Source organism: Mauremys reevesii, linkage group 9, assembly GCF_016161935.1.
Source record: "Mauremys reevesii isolate NIE-2019 linkage group 9, ASM1616193v1, whole genome shotgun sequence".
Lineage (NCBI taxonomy): Eukaryota > Metazoa > Chordata > Testudines > Geoemydidae > Mauremys > Mauremys reevesii.
This window is the reverse complement of record NC_052631.1, coordinates 48,184,101-48,205,119: the sequence shown is the minus strand read 5'-3', so window position 1 is coordinate 48,205,119 and position 21,019 is coordinate 48,184,101. Positions and strand designations below refer to the sequence as shown.

Below are 21,019 nucleotides of genomic sequence, written 5' to 3'. Positions count from 1 at the left end.
AACCTGTAGACTTTGCCAATAAAAAAAAATGTTTCCATTTGGCAGTGTAGGTAGTCCTAGTGGATAATTTCCTACTCTGAAGAAGAATGGTCTGCACCTCTGAAGAACACTCCATGTCTATTGTAGACATCCAGCTAACATCCAGGTTATGAGATGCAGAGAGACTGAGTTTGCCCTTGGGGAAAAGGGTCATGAGGGCATGCAGGGTGCATGTGCAACCCCACTAGTCACTGCTAATGAAACTGTTCCGAATTCCTGTACTGAGGTACATGAACACCATGAGTAAGATCAACCTGTGCAGTAACTCAAAGAAAAAAAAAAAGGGAGATTTAGTAACTGGTATCAACTAGATCTCTGAAACAGGTGTTAAGTTTTTCCATACTTTGTACACTTCTTAACATCCAAATCCTGAACTTATAAATAGATATCTGAGACATGTGAAACTATCTCAGTACTCAGAGAATGATGTGGCAGCTCTTGATAGGCAAATTGCTGCAGGGGAAGTTGAACTGTAATTAAGAATTTAAAATCCAATAAAGCTCCAGATCCTGATGAGATTGCTGGGGAATATTACAGAGCTCTAAGGTAAGTGTTGATCCCTATTTTAACTGAATTGTTTAATGCAATAGTACAGGGAACAAATTTCCAGATTCATGGAAAGAGGCATGGTTATTCTTAAAGAGGGAAAAATTCTTACCAGTTACACATCATGTAGACATATTTCTTTAATTACTGTGGCTGCTAAAGTGTAAAGGAGTAAACTAGGCTGACAGACTATTACCTGTCTTTCATTGAGTCAATTATTTTTCAGCACCTAGCACAATGCCTAATCTATTCTGTACGTGTTTTCTTTGGATGCTACTGCTATAGAAAAAGACAGACAGAAAGGGTTAGAGTTAAGGTTAGGAGATTAGGATTAAGGATTGACACCTAATTAGAAAAAATATTAACTGAAATGTAATTATATCACTTTGAAGTTGAAGTTTCTCATTTACTCTTCTATGGAGGTCACCTCTTTTGCTCTATAGGTCATGATTTACAACTGAGCAATGTGTTAGTGTGAATGCACATGACAACTCATCAGGCAGTTGATGGTGATGCAGGAAATTACAATGGATATTATAAAATGGACAAAGGATCAAAGATGCAAATCTAGATGATAAAACAAGGTTAATTTTAAAAGAACAAACCTCCTGCAGCAGATCCTCTACTGAATGGTTGAATCGATCCACAAATTCATCAATCAGCTGGCTGTGGGCTATGTCAACTCTATTCTGAATGGTATATTCTTCACTGCACAGGATGCTATAGGTTTTACTGCAGGCTTCTAGAACATCTGATTCTACATGCTTCTCCACAACAAACTTAATCTGCTTTAACAAGGCATCCAGATGCTGTGGATCAGACAAAAAAGTCAGTTTTCACATTACACAGAATATTACATAAACAATGAAACTCAAGAAGAGAATGTTAAGCAATAGATCAAAGCAGTAAAAGATTACTACATGCTATTCCAAATGTAGTCATTTAATATGAATATGACTAATCAGTCAGCTGAAAGCCACAAGAGTGCCTGCATAGTGTACCATACCTTCTCCATTCTGCCTGTACTGTAGATTTCCAGGTCAAAATACTGAGGGATTTGCAGAAGGTTTGCTACTTTCTCTGCATCAGCAGAATACTAGAAATTATTGAAATAAAGAAAATGAAGAACAATTAATGTCTATACTACAGAATGAAAACATTATATACATTATCAGTAAAGAATATATTTTGTGTGAAACTGTACCTTTGAAAGTAACATAGGAAGCGCAATAATGAAATGTTCAGTCAATTTGTTTCTGTCATCTATCTGAGTTTTCCTTTCTTTTGCAGTTAACACCTGTAAAAATAAGGAAAAATGTGCTATAAAATAATTAAATGTCTTAATGTCATTAATACAATAATAAATTGAAGGGTCAAGATCCCAAAAGTGGAAGCTAATTCATAATGGAAAGAAAGCAAGGAAGGAAGGAAGAAAAAAAGATCATCAGGGATGAAGAGCATGTGAATGGGAAAGCAGTAAGAACTCCAGTTACCTTAAGGGAAAACCTCATTTCTTTCTTTGTGATATTGTCTCCATACATCCCCTATTTTTGGGGCCAAAACTTGACAATACTGAAGTCAATGAAAATTTTGCTATTGCCTATAATGGGACCAACATTTGGCCCTCAGAGGAACCATTGTGATCATCCAATCAGACCTCTTGTATAACACAGGCCATAGAACTTCCCCTAAAATAATTCCTAGAGCATATCTTTTAGAAAAACATCCAAACTTGATTTAAAAATTGTTAACGATAGAGAATCCACCATGACCCCTGCTAAGTTGTTCCAATGGTTAATTACCCTCACTATAAAAATTTACAGCTTTATTTCCAGTCTGAATTTGTCTAGCTTCATCTTCCAGTCATTGGACTGTGTTAGACCTTTTCTGCAAAACTGAAAAGCCCATGTTAAATATTTGTTCCCCAAGTATTATAGTCTGTCATTAAGTCACCCCTTAAACTTTTCTTTGTTAAGATAAATAGCTTAATCTCCTTGAGTCTATCCCTAGAAATCATTACTTCCAATCATTCTCATGGCTCTTCTCTGAACCCTCTTGAATTTATGAAAATCATTCTTTGAATTGTGAGCACCATAACCAGACACAGTATTTCAGCAGCGGCTGAAGCAGTGCCAAATCAGAGGTAAAATAACCTCTCCACTTGATATTCGTGTTTATGCCTCCAAGGATCACATTAGTTCTATTGGCCAAAGCATTGTGCGCTGAGTCATAGTAAGTGGGGTGCAAGAAAACCCAGAGCAGGGACTCTGCTCAACAGCTCCACTCAGGTCCACAGACGGGTCACCTTCCAAGATCCTTGGGTCTTGGAGGTCTTAAGACTTGCATCTAGATCAGACCAGAGTCCCTCCTGACATTAGTCAGTAAGATGTCTGGCTTTGGTGTAAGAAGTCAGGCAGGGATTCAACAGGCATACCGCTAAGAAGGGTCTGTCCCAGTGGTAGGGATGGAATGGATAATGAACCAAACTGAATGCCTTATCAGCTTCTACTGCAAACACCCCAAAACATATTAGTATGTTCCCTTACATGGTCTGCCATTATAGGCACTCCTGAGTTGCTGCTGGTCCTGGGCCCTAAAATTTCATAGGCCCAGTCCAGGTGATAAATATGGCACTGGCAGATTCTGGGGCTAATGCAGACTTACAATCAGATAGCCAAGGTCACCGGGAATGTGGCCGACCTTCAACAAGCCAATCAATATCCCGATGTTAGACTCTAGTCATTATTCTTGTAGACTGAGTAGACTGGAATAATCAGACAGGAGGATTCACCATACAACTTCCAATGCCCTGAGTTGTAACAACATAACTTTTGCAACTGGTGCAGGGAGTTCTTTTCTCAGTACTTCTAGGAAGGGAGAGAAACACATCCAGACTCCTGACCTTTTTTGTTTTTTTTGCTAGAAATGTGCAAGGAAACTGATGATATCTGCATGTCCTGATCTGTTGATCAGTGGCCCCTGGGGGGCCTGAAGACACCAGTGAGTCTTTTCCCATGAGTGCAAGTTCCATTGATTTGATGGTCTCTGAGAAAAATGCAGCTGAAAATTAGTATGTCCAGGGTAAAAAGGGAAGATGTGTTGCCTCATATATCAAAAATGTATACACTAGGACTGATGCTGAGATGGAAATAGGAGACAGATTTGTTGAAAATATCCAGGTAAGGATAAAAGGGGTAAAAACCAAGGGTGATGTCATGGTAGGGGTCTGCTACATAGCACCTAACCAGGAAGAAGAGGTGGATGAGGCTTTTTATAAACAATTAACAAAATCATCCAAAACACAGGACTAGGTGGAGATGGGGGACTTCAACTACCCAGACATCTTTTGGGAAAATAACACAGCAGGGCACAGATTATATAAGAAATTCTTGGACTATACTGGAGATGTTTTATTTCAGAAGATGGAGAAAGAAACTAGAGGAGAAGCTGTTCTAGATTTGATTTTGACAAATGGGAGGAACTGGTTGAGAATTTCAAAGTGGAAGGCAGGTTGGGAAAAAGTGATAATGAAATTATTGATAGAGTTCATGATTCTAAGGAATGGTAAGAGGGGGAAAAGACTAATAAAGGTAATGGATTTTAAGGAAGGAGACTTTAGCAAACTCAGGGAGTTGATGGGTAAGATCCCAGGGGAAGCAATTCTAAGGGAAAAAACAGTTCAAGAGAGTTGGCAGTTTTTCAAAGACATTATTAAGGGCACAAGAGCAAACTATATCACTGCGTAGGACAGAGACTGCCCTGGCTTAATCAGGAGATCTTAAATGATCAGAAACTCCAAAAAGAATCATACAAGAAGTGGAAACTATATCAAATTACAAAGGATGAATATAAACACACACCACAAGAAAGCAGGGACAAAATTAGAAAGGCCATGGCACAAAAACGAGATTAAACTAGCTAGAGACATAAAGGGTAAGAAGAAAATATTCTACAAATACATTAAAAGCAAGAAGATGACCAAGGACAGGGTAGGCTCGTTACTCAGTAAAGGGGGGAAAACAATAACAGAAAATGTGGAAATGGCAGAAGTGCTAAATGACTTTTTCATTTTCACTAAAATCTTTAGTAGCAATTAGACATCTAACAATGAATGCCAGTGAAAATGAGGTAGTATCAGAGGCTAAAATAGGGAAAAACAAAATAAAAATTACTTAGGGCTTGGCTACACTTGCGAGTTTGTGCGCATTAAAGCAGCCCCGGGCACCCTAGCTCACTACCCGTCCACACTGGTAAGGCATGTATGGTGCTATGACTCTAGGGCTAGAGCGCTCCTGGCATTCCATCTCGGCGAGAAGATTAATGCTTGGTGTGCATTGTCTAAAACGTCCGGGTGTCAGTGTGAACGAGGTGTTGCATTACTGCGCTCTGATCAGCCTCCAGAAATGTCCCATAATCCCCTTAAGTCAAGTGGCCACTTTTGTAATTGTTTTGTCATCGCTGCAGGAATGCGGATATGCCCTTTAAAAGCTCCCTTTCTGACAGCTGGCATGCTTATCTGCTCCGAGACAAAGCAACCGTTACTGTGGAATGCCGTGTGAGAGAGAGAAGTGGGGGGAAAAGGGGTCTGCTGCTGTCTGAACTTACAAGACAGCATGCTGACATGCTCTCAGCCCCCCAAAAACCCACTCTCTCCCCCCCACATACACACAACACACTCCCTGTCACACTCCACCCTATCCCCCCACATTTGAAAAGCATGTTGCAGACACTTGCATGCTGGGATAGCTACCACAATGCACTGCTCTCTGTGGCTGTTGCAAGAGCTGCTAATGTGGCCATGCCAGTGCACTTGCAGCTGTCAGTGTGGACAGATTGCAGCTCTTTCCCTACTGCACTCTACGAAGGCTGGTTTAACTCAAAGCGCTCTATATCTGTAAGTGTAGCCATGCCCATAGACAAGTTAGATGCCATCAAGTTACCAGGGCCTGATGAAATACATCCTAGAATACTCAAGGAACTGACTGAGATGATATCTGAGCCATTCGCGATTATATTTGAAAAGGCATGGAAGATGGGTGAGATTTTAGAGGACTGGAAAAGGCAAATCTAGTGACAATCTATAAAGAGGGGAATAAGGACAATCAGGGGAATTACAGACAATTCAGCTTAACTTCAGTACTCGGAAAGATAATGGAACAAATAATTAAGCAATCAATTTGCAGACACTTAGAAGATAAAAAGGTGATAAGTAACAGCCAGCACGGATTTGTCAAGAACAAATCATGTCAAACCAAACTAATAGCTTTTTTTGACAGGATAACAAGCTTTCTTGATAGGCGGGAAGCAGTAGATGTTGTATATCTTGACTTTAGTAAGACTTTTGATACTGTCTTTCATGATTTTCTCATAAACTAGGGAAATACAACCTAGATGGAGCTACTATAAGGTGGGTGCATAAGTAGCTGGAAAACCATTCCCAGAGTAATCATCAGTGGTTCACAGTCAAGCTGGAAGGGCATATCAAATGGGTCCAGTTCTGTTCAATATCTTCATCAATGATTTAGATAATGGCATACAGAGTACACTTATAAAGTTTGTGGATGATACCAAGCTGGGAGGAGTTGCAAGTGCTTTGGAGGATAGGATTAAAATTCAAAATTATCTGGACAAACTGGAGAAATGGTCTTAAGTAAATAGGATGATATTCAATAAGGAGAAATGCAAAGTACTCCACTTAGGAAGGAAGAATCAGTTGCACACATACAAAATGGGATATGACTGCCTAGGAAGGAATACTGTGGAAAGGAATCTGGGGGTCATAGTGGATCACAAGCTAAATATGAGTCAACAATATAAAACTGTTGCAAAAAAGGGGAATATAATTCTGGACTGTATTAGCAGGAATGTTTTAAGCAAGACACAAGAAGAAATCCTTCCACTCTACTCCAAGCTGATTAGGCTTCAGCTGGAGTATTGTGTCCAGTTCTGGACGCCACGTTCCAGAAAGGATGTGGAAATATTGGAGAAAGTCCAGAGAAGAACAAAAATGATTAGCGGTCTAGAAAACATGACCTATGATGGAAGATAAAAAAAGCGGGTTTGTTTAGTCTGGAGAAGAGAAGACTGGGGTGGTGGTGGTGGTGGGGGGGAAGACACATGATAATAGTTTTCAAGTACATAAAAGGTTGCTACATCTAATCCTGATTTATAAATCCTGTGATGGAGAATCCACAAGGACCATTGGTAAATTGTTCAAATGGTTAATTACTCTCACTGTTAAACATTTACACCTTACTTCCAGGCTGAATTTGTCTAGTTTAAACTTCCAGGCATTGGATCATGCTAGACCTTTCTATGCTACACAGAAGAACCCGATATTAAATATTTGTTCCCCATGTAGGTGCTTATAGACCTCAAGTCACCCTTTAATCTCCTCTTTGTTAAAGTAAACAGATTGAGCTCCATCAATCTATTACTATAAGTCATGTTTTCTAATCCTTTAATTATTCTCATGGATCTCCTTTGAACTCTCTCCTATTTATCAAAATTCTTCTCAAATTGTCGGCACCAGAACTGGACACAGCCTTCCAACAGTAGTAGTGGGGAAAACAACCTAACTAGTTTTAAGATAGATCTTCATAAGTTTATGATAAGATTATATGATTGTATTACCGATGACAGTAGGGGACTGGAATGGATGACGCAGGAGTTCCTTCCAGTCCCATGTGTGGAACACTCTATGGGGTTCACCACGCTCACTGGCACTCACAGGGACAATTCTCCAGTTAAGAAGTTAAAATTCTGAACAGCTGCTCATGGATAAACCTTTTAACTGCATCGCAAGTCCAGTATTCTGATTCTGTACTGGCAGAAGCTGCTCACTGGGCTCTCTGCTTACATCACTTGGGAAAGGACTCAGACCCTGGATCTTACAAGGCAGTCTTTGCCCACGATTTTCCTCCTCCTGCTCTGTCAGGCTAATTTATGGACCTCTGTCAGGCTTTTGGTGTTTCAACAGTGCCCCCTTGAGGTGTTAATGGGGTTCTATACTGACTCCAGGTCCAGTCACTCAAGTGGAAGCATTCTGAAGGAAACAAAATCTTAACCCTCCAGCTGACTCTCTCTGGATGCTCACCCCTTCTGGGAACCCAAGAAATAACAAAAAATAAAGCAGGAAAATAAATGAAGGAAAAGGAATTTAGAGTCAGTCCCAGTTGGGCCTCTGCCTCTCTTCCTTCGGACGGGCCTTGGATGGGGTGCAATCCAGTTCATAGTCTGCTGGGTGACCAGCATAAAGAATATAATTCAGCCCCCTTCACCTTAGGGGACTTGGGGTTTTCTTTTAGTCAAGGGAACAGGCTCTACTTGCTGCCAGGCCTCTCCCTGTGAGCTGGGAAGCTCACTGCTCTGCTCCCAGAGTTATCCTCTGTGAAGCTGAGCTTCCCCTCCTCTTTAGTTCCTCCTTCACTCTCGATATGACTCGCAGGTGTGGAAGGGATGGGGCCACTCCAGCCCAAATAGGGTGACCATATTTCCCAAAAAGAAAACGGGACACCCCAGCTGCTCGCCCAAGGACACCCCCTGTTATTGCCCGTTGCTGTAATCCTGTCACCCTGCACTGTGTGCCAGGCTGTTGCCCGGTCGCTGGAACCCTGAGGGCCCCCCCACGCAACAGGGGGTCCCCCATGCATGCTGGAACACTGCTTCCCTCACAGCCCTGCCTCCCCCGTGGGGATCTGGCATCTCAGCTCACCTCCTCCACACTGCACCCCACTTTTTTGACAAAAGTGGGCATTTGTCCTGTTTGCTCTTGCCAACTGATCAAGTCAGCAAGAGCAAATGGGACAAATGCCTCCTTTTGGAAAAAAATTCAGAACAGCTGGGACAGGGCCTAAAAAGTGACTGTCCTGGCCAAAACGGGACATATGGTAACCCTAAGCCCAGAGCAACAACTTAACTCCTTCCTGCCTGGAGCAGGGTTTACACACCTCATTACAACCTCAGTGAGGGAGTGTACCAGAGTAGACAAGTGCAGCTAATCTTCTGTCTGCTACTGTCTGTCTCCGTTGGCTGTAAGCCTGAGAGACACTGCTCCTCCCCCACATTCAGGCAGCATGGCAACCTTAATTTGGCTCTCTTGTATATCTGAATTATGATAGCATTAAATCACACGATCACATACTTTTTGCTCCACCTCTTAGGAATCTTGTTGTAGTTGGATGAGTGAAGAGTGAAAAATCTCCTATGGGTATGTGAAAAGCTTTTACTGCTGCTAAGTGAACCTTAATGGAATTCACAGAAAGCCCCGATTTTTCAGTTCCAATAGGTAATCCAATACTCTGGGAAAAGGAGAGTGAGTAGCCAAAATCTGACGACGGTTACACCAAAGATAATATCGTTTCAATTTCTGGGATGTAAGTATTTCTTGTAGATTCTTTTCTACTATTTAATAAAACATGCAAAGAATCCTGTGGCACCTTATAGACTAACAGACGTTTTGCAGCATGAGCTTTCGTGGGTGAATGCCCACTTCGTCGGATGCATTCGTCTATAAGGTGCCACAGGATTCTTTGCTGCTTTTACAGAACCAGACTAACACGGCTACCTCTCTGATACTTAATAAAACATGTTGCACCTCTGACAAACAGGATATTTCTATTGCCAAGAACCATCAAGGAACCATGCTTGGCACCTCAGAATCTGCAGGGTGGAGTGAAGTGTTCAACCAGGATCTTGGGTCCGTATTGCAAGGCAACACTCCGTCCCAAACATCCCCCAGAAATGTCTATCTGGTACTCCACAGCCCTCTCTTGGACAATACAAGCTCATATAAAGTCCGCCATTTTATGGATTTTCTCAAACATTTCAGTCCAAGCACACTGGTTTAGATAAAACAATAAAACAAGTTTATTAGCTAGAGAAGGATAGATTTTAAGTGATTACAAGTAATGAGGCATAAAAGTCAGAATTGGTTACAAAGAAATAAAAGGTGAAACACAACTAATACTTAACTTAACAAGCTAAGTGAATTCAAAGCAAAAGTCTCTCTCACTACGTTTTTGCAGTCTTACTGGCCAAATTCCTTTCTGCCAGGATCCCTCCCCAATCCAATGATGCTTCCTTTGTCCTTCAAGTGTTATCAATGTTGTGAGTAGAGATGATGGTAGAAATGATTTGGGGCGTCTGTTCTTCATTCTTTATACTTTTTCATCTCCTTTGAGAATCATCTCCAGCTGGGGTTTAGGAGACAAAGTCTGTGGGGACAGGAACCTTCAGCTGTTTCTTTGTAGATTTCTTGCTCACATCCTTTTTCTTGCCAAAGAATGGCTGCTTAAACAGATGAGAGGCCATTTTATTGACACTACTTGAGGCATCAGTTTGCCTTTTGTCTCCGAGGAACTGGTTTGTGGCTGCTTCCTCAGATTTGGAATATGTCTTAATAGCATACAGTAGAATCTTAACTTTACAAATCATGAGTCTTCAGATGATACCTTACAATGCGTAGTTTGTACAAAATTTATCATAGTCTTGAAAAAGGTGTGGACATAGGGATATGGACTGTCAGATTGATACATTTTGCGTTGGCTGCCATGGCAAACACAGTACCCTCCCGGCTGAGAATATATTGTGGAGGACTCAGAAGTTCAGTTCCCATTTGTAACTTTGAAAGAAATGTCTGATGAGGTCATCTGCCATAGCGTTCTTAATACCTGGGAGGCAAGAAGCTGAAATGAATATGTGGTTAGCTATGCACCAACTTCAGAGTTTTATCACTTCTGCCCAGAGAGAGGGGGAATGTGCACCTTCCTAATGGTTGCTATAATACATGCATGTCTTGTTGTCTATCATTATCCTTACAGACTTTGATTTGATTAGCAGTAGAAAGTGTGGACAAGCATTTTTGATGGCTCTCAATTCCAAAAGATCAACGTAGAGAAGCTGCTCTTGTAGTGTCCATTTTTCCTCAACCTTGTGAGGTCCCAGATGTAACCCACAATCCAAAAATGAAGCATGTGGTGTTATCACTATGATAGAAGGATTCTACAAGAATGGAACATCTGTGCAGTTCCTCACTCACTCATTTGGCGGAAGTACCAAACCAAAACCTGCACAAATGTTCCATTCTTGTAGATTCCTTCTATCATAGTGATAATACCATATGCTTCATTTTTGGATTGTGGGTTACATCTGAGAGTACAGACATTAATCTGCTTAAACTGCATTTGTTTGGTTTGTAATCCATTCAAAGCCATCCCTGTAGACCTCGGAGGTGTAATCTGGCATGCTGCACACTACAAAGACACAAGCTGACCAGTGTCCCAGCAGCTGAAGACAATCTTTTATTATTACCTGAGAACCACCCAGAATCTTTTAGATGAGATTTGCTAATGCATGAAATCTGATGGATGGTAGCTATGCTCTGCCTGTCAGTACAGCCAGAGAAACTCCTATGAAATCTAAACGCTGTAGACTTGAACTACTTTTTACTTGAAGGACTTTTCAAGGTTAATTTGAAGGCCCAAGCTCTGAAATAGGGAACAAGTACTCTTTACTGATGTCAACATTTCCTAATATGCTCTGTCCCTGATCAACCAATTGTCTAGGTGTGGGAAAATGATTATACCCAAACTACATAGGTAAACAGCAACTACTGTCAGAATGTTTGAAAATATCCTTGGTGCTGAAGATAGGTCTAAAGGGAGCAACCTGTATTTGTAGAGCTCAGTGTTTATTAGAAAACAAAGAAATCTCTTGTAATGAAGGGTGAATAGCGACATTAAAATAAGTGTTCTAGGTTGAGAGTTGCAAACCAATCTCTTATTTCTAACAAAGGAATTATATCTGCAAGTGTCACCATCCTGAATTTGTTGCTTTACACATTTGTTTAGAGACCTGAGGTCTAAAATTAGCCTCCACCCCTTATTCTTTTTGGGAATCAGGAAGTACTTTGAATAGAATCCCCAGTGTTGTATAGGAACTGGTTCTATAGTACCTAAATGTAGAGAACAGGTCACCTCTTGCTCTAGCAACTGATCATGAGAGGAGTCCTTGAAGAGGGATGGGGAGGAGGAATGGATAGGAGGGATAGATTTGAAATGGATAGTGTAATCAGCTGTTATGGCTTCCAAAACACATTTGTTCAATGTTATATGTTCCTGAAAATGGGAGAGAGGGCATCCAAAAGGACGGAAGGGTGTGAGATGGTGCAGCTGTAAGACCCTGTCAGTTGGACGGTTCAGACTCTTGACCAAGCCATCAAAACTGTCACTTGGAGGACATAGATGACTAAGATGATGCAGCTGTAGCCAAATAAGGTTTCTTTTTTGTGTATCTTGGTCTCTTGGACAGAGGTTCAGAAGGTCTACAACATGTTGAATATGGATGGGCATGCTCTTTGCGTCAACTGAGACCTAATAAATATCCTTTTATTTACTGGAGTGTAAATCCCTAGGGGTTGCAGTGTAGCTCTTCAGCCCTTTAAAGTGTGGAGAGAGATATCTGTCAAGTCCCCAAAGAGCTTGTACCCATCAAAAGGGAGGTTTTTGATAGTACTCTGAACCTCTCTTGTAAAGCTCAACAGTTGTAGCCAAGATGCTCTTCTTATGACCACTCCACTGGAGACAGGCCATGCTGCAGTATCTGCTGCAAACAAGGAGGGCTGGAGCAATGTCTTTGCTAAGAATTGACCCTCTTGTGGGACTTGGACTGTGGGACTTAAACTGTCCAGATGTTCTTCTGGCAGATGCACAATAAAATAATTGAAACTATTATAATTTAAATAGTTGTATTTGGCCATGATCACCTGATGATCCACTATTCTGAACTGCAGCGTAGGATTTATGACCAAAAAGTTTGAGTCTCTTGTGATCCTTACTGTATGGGGTAGACTTTTAGTTATGTTGTCTGCCTTATTCATTAATGGCCTCCATTACTAAGGAATTTGGAGCTGGGTGAGAAAACAAATTCTGATTCCCTAGCTAGAATCTGTTCTCTTATAGGTAGGTGGTGTGGCATCGGGGTTAGCCAAACCAGCTTAGCAGACACCATAAGAGCTTCATGACTGGAATGGCAATCTTCAGAGATGTAGAAGTTTGTAACATATTAGAGTTTATGGTGAGACTCCTGAACCTCCTCTAAGGGAATCTGCAGCATGTCAGCAATCTGCTTCATCAGTGCCTGAAACTGCCTGAAGTCACCCGCCATAGAAGGTGATGAAGACATGACAGCTTAATTAGGAGATAAGTAGGATATATTAGTAAGAGGTGTCATCTCCTCATCGACCCTTGCCTCTTGCTCCTTAAAGATCTCTCTGGCCTAGGTGATGGTAAAGAGGGGTGAGGAGAATGGGTTCTTCTCTGTTTCTTCCGGTAGTGCAAGGACCGCAATGTAAACTGTTGGCGACAGAACACCCACAGATCCCAGCAAGGCCACTGAGGAGCCCCAAATAGCATAGGTTGTGGCAGCCGTCTGTGTTCCTGCCATGTAGGTGTCACATCCACAGCTACTCGCTGAAATGGAACCTTAATTATGGGGAGTGGCTGGAGAGGGGCTTTGACCTGGTCTTGGGGTTTTCCCACTCTTTGGCACACCTCACAAGACCAGACATAATTAGAAACGTCCTTGCCCATTCCCTCCCAGTGGAAGGACTTCCCCAAAAGGTCTTTGGTCCTGTTCACCCCAACATGGCCACTAGGATGATCGTGGGCTAAGCTCAAGAGCTTTACCCAGTACTTAGTTGGAATTACCAACTGTCTTTGAGGATGTCAGTCTTCCTGGTGCTCACCAGAAAGAGTTTTCTTGTATAAAAGTCCTCTTTCTACAACAAACTGGGATCGATTAGAAGAGCTAAGAGGTGGTGAGTTGCTCCATGCCGCTGTCCAAGCTCCCTGGAGGCTTTTGTCTGCTTCCTGCTCAGCCTGGAACTGTTCCCTTGATGCTGGAGACATCAGTTCCTCACTGGATTGTGGACTTGGGCTTGGTCCCTCAGGAAGAGATGTAGGTGATGGGGTTATTTGTTGACTGTGACCCGCTCTTCGCTGGTGCACTATGCTGTATTTCAGGTTCCGGCTGAGCCTCTTGCGTAGGTTTATCTGCTGTTGCCAGTGCAGGCTCGGTGGTGCCCTCTGGCATTGGAGCTGTAGATGGGGTTGCAAGTGCTGGATTCAGTGCTGGCTGCTCCGCCCATTCCGGTTCTGGTTGGGTCTCTGGGACTGGATCCACTATGGCTGTTGCAGTCGTTGGCAGGGGATCCAGTTCTACCACCTCAGTTTGGGGGTCTGGTACAGGGATAGGTATGGAGACTTGCTTAGTCTGGCTGCGAGTGATCATTCCCACCCTCTTGGCTAGCTTCACATGGTTGGCCAAGTCTTCCCCCAGCAGCATGGGAATGGGACAATCATCATAGACTGCAAAAGACCAGCCCTTGTACTGGACAGGCAACTCAGCTGTAGGCAAGTTTAACGATTTTGACATGAATGGTTGAATCGTCACTTGGACCTCTGGGTTGACGAATCTGGGGTCTATTAAGGATTGGTGGATAGCTGAAACCTGTGCTCCAGTGTCCCTCCATGCGATAACCTTCTTCCCGCCCACACTCACAGTTTCCCTTTACTCTGAGGGTATCTGGGAAGCATCTGGGCCTGGGGACCTTTGGTGTGATTCCAGTGTAATGAACTACAATCTGTTGGGGTTCTTGGGGCAGTTGGCCTTTACATGCCCCAGCTCGTTACATTTAAAACATCGTCCAGCTGACTAGTCACTAGGGCAAGGTGAGTTGTTGGAGACTGGTGGGGTGGGACGATAAGGTGTTTGGGGTTTTCCTTGGGATGTTGGTGGGGCCTTGGGCTGCCCCCGGTGGCAGGGTGGTGTTTCAGGTTGCCCCTTCTGATATCCGCTCCAACTGCTACTAGCTTTTTTCTTTTCCGCCACCTCCACTCATTTGGTTCTGATCTCCCCCGCCCTGATTACAGTTTTGGGCTTCCCATCTAGGATGTACCTTTCTACTTCCTCAGGAACACCACCTAAGAAGTGCTCCATTTGCATTAGGAAAGACAGATCTTCCAGAGATTTAACACTTGGCTCCTGATATCCAGGCATCCCAATTTTTTTACAATGTGGTAGGCACGTCGGGAAAATGTCACCTCTGGTTTCCACCTTAGGGCTCTGAACCGCCGATGGGCATGCTCGGGTGTTAGCCCCATTGTAATTCTGGCCTTTTTAAAAAAAAGTTCGTAGCTGTTCATGTGTTCCTTAGACATTTCAGCTGCCACCTCTGCTAAGGGTCCACTGAGCTGTGGCCTCAGCCCCACCACATACTCGTCTGTAGAGATGCTGTACCCAAGGCAGGCCCTTTCAAAATTTTCTAAGAAGGCCTCTGTATCATCGCCTGCCTTGTAGGTGGGGAATTTTCTGGAATGAGGAGCGGTCCCCGGAGAAGGATTGTTAGGGTTATCTGGTAGACTCAGCTTAGCCCCTTCCAGATCTAAGCGCTTCAGCTCTAATTCCGTATCCAAGCGTTTTGCATGTTTCCTCTCCTCCGCTTCCAACTCCAAGCACTTTAAGGCCATCTGTCTTTCATGTTCTTTCTGTCTCTCTTCAGCTTCCAATCTGGCTAATTCTAGTTTCTTTTGGACGTCACTTTCCGTCATCCTAGCCTTCCTGTGCTTAGCCTAGCCTAACCCAACCCAAGAGCTAGCAAGAAAAACAAAAAAAACAAACCCCAAAACAAACCAGCTTGTTAATTCCCTTGCTGTAACTTGAATTTCTCTGCCCCCAGGCAAAGAAAAAAACTCCAGCTGCTCTCAGCTATATATTTTATTTATTTTTTAAAAAGCCCTTTTAAAAAAACCTCCCTGGTTTTCAATCAGCCAAAAGAAAAAATGTTTTTAAAATCCTGAGGTCTGTGCTTCTGGTTCAAAATGATCCCACCGTGCTGCCACCATGTCAGGGTTCCCTCCCCACTCTGAACTCTGGGGTACAGATGTGGGGACCCACATGAAAGCCCCCCTAAGCTTATTTCTACCAGCTTATGTTAAAAACTTCCCCAAGGCACAAATCCCTTCCTTGTCCATGGATGGTATTGCTGCCACCACCAAGTGAGTTAGACAAAGATTCAGGAAAAGGACCACTTGGAGTTCCTATTTCCCCAAAATATCCCCCCAACCCCTTCACACCCTTTCCTGGGGAGGCTTGAGTATAATATACCAACCAATAGGTTAACCAAGTGAGCACAGACCAGACCCTTAGGTTTTTAGGACACTAAAAACCAATCAGGTTCTTAAAAGAACAACTTTATTATAAAGAAAAAAGTAAAAGAAACACGTCTGTAAAATCAGAATGGAAGGTAATTTTACAGGGTAATAAGATTTGAAACACAGAGGATTCCCCTCTAGGCTCAACTTCAAAGTTACAAAAAGCAGGAATAAACCTCCCTCTTAGCATAGGGAAAATTCACAAGCTAAACCAAAAGATAATCTAATGCATTTCCTTGCTTTACTTACAATTTTTGTAATCTTAGATGCTTATTTCAGGTAGGGTTTTAGGAGAGGTTTTTTTCCCGACCTGGTCCCTCTCTCTGCCCCAAGAGAGCACAACAAAGAGAAACAAACTCCCCCCCCCACCACCACCACCCAATTTGAAAGTATCTTCTTTCCTTATTGGTCCTTTTGGTCAGGTGCCAACCAGGTTATTTGAGCTTCTTAACCCCTTACAGGTAAAGGAGGGATTTTATGCTACCCTTAGCTGTATGTTTATGACAACGTCAGTATAGGAGGGAGAACAATGTGTCCTAGAATAGGTAGGGGAAACCTGCCCTGAAATTTGAGAGTCTGATGAGTCCTCTTCCACATACTCATAGCTGTTCAGCTTGCAGAGCAGATGAGGACAATGTGGTGTTCTAGGTGATAGCGGGATCAGTGATCGAGAGAGTCTTGACAACTGACTAATCCGCAGCACTTGTTAACAGAGGGGACTCTGGCTCAGAAGGTATTATCAGATCCTTAGGGTACCTAACTCTTGAGATACTGACCATATCAAAGATTGGGCTGAGTGGGAACCTATGGAGGGTGGCTTCAGTACTGTTGCAGCTGGCACCGAGCACTTGTTACGGGATTCCCTCAGTACTGTAGGTAGGTGAGCAGTCTTTGGTCATGTTGATTTTCTTGTTATTTGTACTGAGTGTTGTTTAGGGACAGGGTTGGTCTTTTCGACCCAAGGCAGAGTTAAGTAAGATTAACTGGCTGTGACTGGTGTCTATTGATGAGCACAGGTGATTTGTAGGGGAATGGAAAGTCTGCATGCTCCTTTCTAACTGAACAATTTGTATCAATTCTGTGAGAGGCAGAAACAGTTTCTTTAAAAAAATCCAATTTTAAACAGGAAAACCACGTGAAATAGGGAAATTCCTCTCTAACTCCATTATGGCTGATGGAAATCACCTTAGGAAATCCTTACTGTGCTTAAATTTTGTTGCAATATTTGATGGAACTGTAAGATCTATTTCAACAACAATCTACAGTGATAAGAACATAAGAATGGCCATAATGGGTCAGACCAAAGGTCCATCTAGCCCAGTATCCTGTATTCTGAGAGTGGCCAATGCCAGGTGCCCCAGAGGGAATGAGCAGAACAGGTAATCATGAAGTGATCCTTTCCTTGTCACTCATTCCCAGCTTCTGGCAAACAGAGGCTAGGGATCCCATCCCTGCCCACCCTGCCTAATAGCCATTGATGGACCTATCTCCTCCATGAATTTATCTAATTCTTTTTTGAACTATGTTATCGTCTTGGCCTTCACAACATCCTCTGGCAAAGAGTTCCACAGGTTGACTGTACGTTGTATGAAGAAATGCTTCCTTCCATTTGTTTTAAACCTGCTACATATTAATTTCATTTGGTGACCTCTAGTTGAATCTTATTCTGTGAAGCTGAGGAATATTGACATCATTAACATTTATGAACTCTGTCATATTTGCTGTACTGCTGCAAACTGATTTGACAATACTTACCTAAGTAAAGCAGTTAATAATTTTGTCTGTGTTTTTTTTAAATCAGAGAATAAAGAATTATTTTTCTATAAATATTTTAATAAAATGTATTGTCTGTTATTTTCAACAAAAGCATTCCAAAAAAATGAGATGCCTTCTCTAAAATTCTGAAGAAAGTGATTTTTCTCAAGATATAATTTTACAACTACCTAATTACTTAGGAATGCAAAAGAACTTAAAAAAATTCAAACATATTCAGATTTATCATTCCCATTACTTTTCTCGAAAAAAAAATTCAAATCAAAACACAATTAGGTGGTTACAAAATACCCATAAAATGTTTTGTCAACTGCAACAAACTGTCACTATGGTTCTACAGTACATCAATATAATATCTCATCATAGAATCATTGAGTGTAAGGCCAGAAGGGACCACCACATCATCCAGTCTGACCTCCTATATGTCACAGGCAACCAACATCACCCAGCCATCCACACACTAAACCCGACAGACAAAAGTATTACAATATATCTACACCTATAACATATAAACATTTCATAGTGATACAAAGGTCTGAACCATCTATTTCAATAAAACTCACTCTCTTGCCAGTCCCTCTGCCCACTGGTGGATGTGCTTCAGCAGCTTGTCGAATTGTACACACCATCAGCTCAATCAGAGCACTCTCTTGTCGGTCAGACATTGCTGTGAGAAAGAAAAGGAAAGTAGATTTGATCATCTGTATTAATGTAATCATATACATGGTGATTTTATGGAATGCATGCACAAAATGCAGTAAACTAGTCAATGGTAAAACTTTCAAGAGTACCTAAGTGATTTAGAAGCTGTAATCCCATTTTCAAAAAGGGGTCTAGGTCTAGGGCATGATTTTCAAAGGCATTTAGGATCCTAAAGATGCAGAGAGGAGCCTAATGAGATTTTTAACAAGCACCCATTGATTTAATTAGGAGTTAGGTGCCTGGGTGCTTGTGAAAATCTAATTAGGCACCTTAATACCTTTGAACATCTGGACTTAAGGTCAATGTTGAAAATGGGACTTAGGTACTTCTGAAAATTCTACCCTGAGGCTAAATGTTAGTTTAGGACACAATCTATTCAGAACCATTATACAAGCTTTTCAAAATAATCTATTTCACCATTAACAGAAATTCCTGGTTTAACAGATTTTAAGGCCAGAGGGGACCATTATGATCTTTTACTCAGACCTCCTATAGAACATGGGCTACAGAGTTCTATCCAGTGGTTCCTGCATCAAGCCCATAAGTTCTGGTTGAGCTAGAAATCTTTTAGAGAAGCAACTGGTTTTGATTAAAATACTTCAAGTGATGGAAAATCCACCACACTCCCTTAATTGATTGTTCCAGTGGTTAATTAAACTCACTGTAAAATTCATAAATGATTTCCATTTGGACTTTATCTAGCTTCACCATCTACCCATTGTACCCCGATATGTGTTTTTCTGCAAGATTAGAAGGCTCTCTACCATCGGAGATCTTTTCCTCATATAGGCACTTGTAGATTGTAATCAAGTCAACTGTCTCTTTTACAAGCAAAATAAACTGAGATCCTTAAGTCTCCCCCCCATTGCAGGTTTTCCATCCTTCAAATAATTTTTGTGGCCCTTTTCTGAATCCTCTCCAATTTTTCAACATCCTTTTAAAAGTGTGGATGCTAGAAACCACAAATCCCACATACATGGGTAAAATTATCTTCTTACTCCTGCTTGAAATTTCTATTTATATGTCCAAGGATTGCATTAGCCTCCTTAGCCACAGCATTGCACTGGGAGCTCAGGTTCACTTAGTTAGCCACTATCACCCCTAAGTCCTTTTCAGAGTCACTGTTTTTCATGATATTGTTCCCTACCTTGTAAGTATGGCCTGCATTCTTTGTTCCTACATATATATGGCCTTGCATTTGGTTGTACTGAAATGAACGTTGTTTGATTGTGTCCAGTTTATCAATTTACCCAGATTACTCTGCAACAATGACCTGTCCTCCTCATATGCATCCCCTGACCAATTTTTGTCATTTGCAAACTTTAGCAAGGATCATTTAATATTTTCCTCCTGATCATTGATAAAAATATTAAATAGCACTGGGCCAATGACTAATCATTGTGGGATCCCACTAGAAACACACACATTCAATAACAATTCACCATTAACAATTACATTTTATAATCTATCAGTTAGCCAGCCTCTAATCAATTTAATATGTACTACACTGATTTTGTAGAATGTGAGTTTTTTAAAATCAGCATGTCCTGCAGTACTAAGTGAAATTGCTTACAAGTACAATATAGTCCAGCACCTTTACCAAGAAAGCTTGCAGTCTCATCAAACAGTGATATCAAGTTTGTTTAACAAGATCCATTTTCAATAAAATTAATACCATTCAACATGGATTTATGATCTGTTCCTTCCTTTCTGGATGAATTTTAGAGTATCTGTACCATATTTCTGTGATCAATGTCAGGGTAACAGACCTGTTCATCACCTTTACTCTTTTAAATAACACCACATTAGCCTTTGAAATATGAAAGCCACTGGAGCTCTGCACCAGCACAGGTCTCTGCCTGAATAGGGCCTTTGTGTAGTCTGGTGATCACAGCAGTGTACTCAGAGCAAAAGCTCCCAGCTTCTATTCCTGACCTTGCCACTGAATTGGGTAACTTTAGGCAAGTCGCTTAACTTTATTGTGCCTTGGTTTACCCCATTTAGAGAAAGCTATTACAACAGTGATCAATATTATTTCTTCAAATTTATAATAATGCAGCCATCAATGTTCTGCACCAATGTGTTTTTCTTTTAGTTTTTATGTTTATTTTATATTAAAATGATTATGATGATGGGTGGGATTTTCAAAAAGCACGTAAATGATTTAGGAATTGGGAGGGTGGGACGCAGGGAGAGTGTGCGTAAGTCATTTAAGCACTTTTACATTTCTTGCTCGTCGTGTTTATCAGGATTAGATTTTAGGAGCTTGGATTTTATAAATAATGTGATAGATAATTATACCTAAAAATCATAACTCACTTTTGAATTAATTTTTTTTGGTTTTGGAATTTCTCACGTTTATATGTTTTATATTTTGGTTTCTTCAGGTAAATGAAGATAGTTTAAAAAATATAAACTATAAAAATATAAAATTTAAAAAGTAAATGGTGATGCTAACAATGATTCCTGCTAAGCACTTACTCTTTTAGTGCACATCTGACAAGATAGTCTTGTTTTTTCCCCACGTATGTCAATTAGATATGAAAGTGTGAACAGTAAAGTCTATTTTCACTGCTCACTAAATAGCAATAGCAAATTAAGCATCAAATCCAAAACTAGAAGCGAGGTCTCCTGCTTCCAAAGCCTTTGACAAACCCACTAGGCCACAGTGTTTTAGTTAATCTATCAGATTATGTCACTGAAAATATTGGGCCTGAATTCTCTACTGCATTGCATATTTCACCCAC

General features: G+C 41.4%; 1 protein-coding gene across 7 annotated transcripts in view; it reads right to left on the bottom strand.

The window, feature by feature from the left end:
* STAG1 (stromal antigen 1) overlaps positions 1–21,019 on the bottom strand; it is a 356,975-nt gene that overhangs the window by 109,784 nt on the left and 226,172 nt on the right. For all 7 annotated transcript variants that reach the window (XM_039487594.1, XM_039487595.1, XM_039487599.1 and 4 more), the window contains 4 exons: positions 18,134–18,237; positions 1,790–1,882; positions 1,592–1,681; positions 1,191–1,394 (listed from right to left, as the gene is read on the bottom strand). In XM_039487594.1, the coding sequence (XP_039343528.1) occupies positions 1,191–1,394; positions 1,592–1,681; positions 1,790–1,882; positions 18,134–18,237 (491 nt within the window). The remainder of the gene's footprint in view (positions 1–1,190; positions 1,395–1,591; positions 1,682–1,789; positions 1,883–18,133; positions 18,238–21,019) is intronic.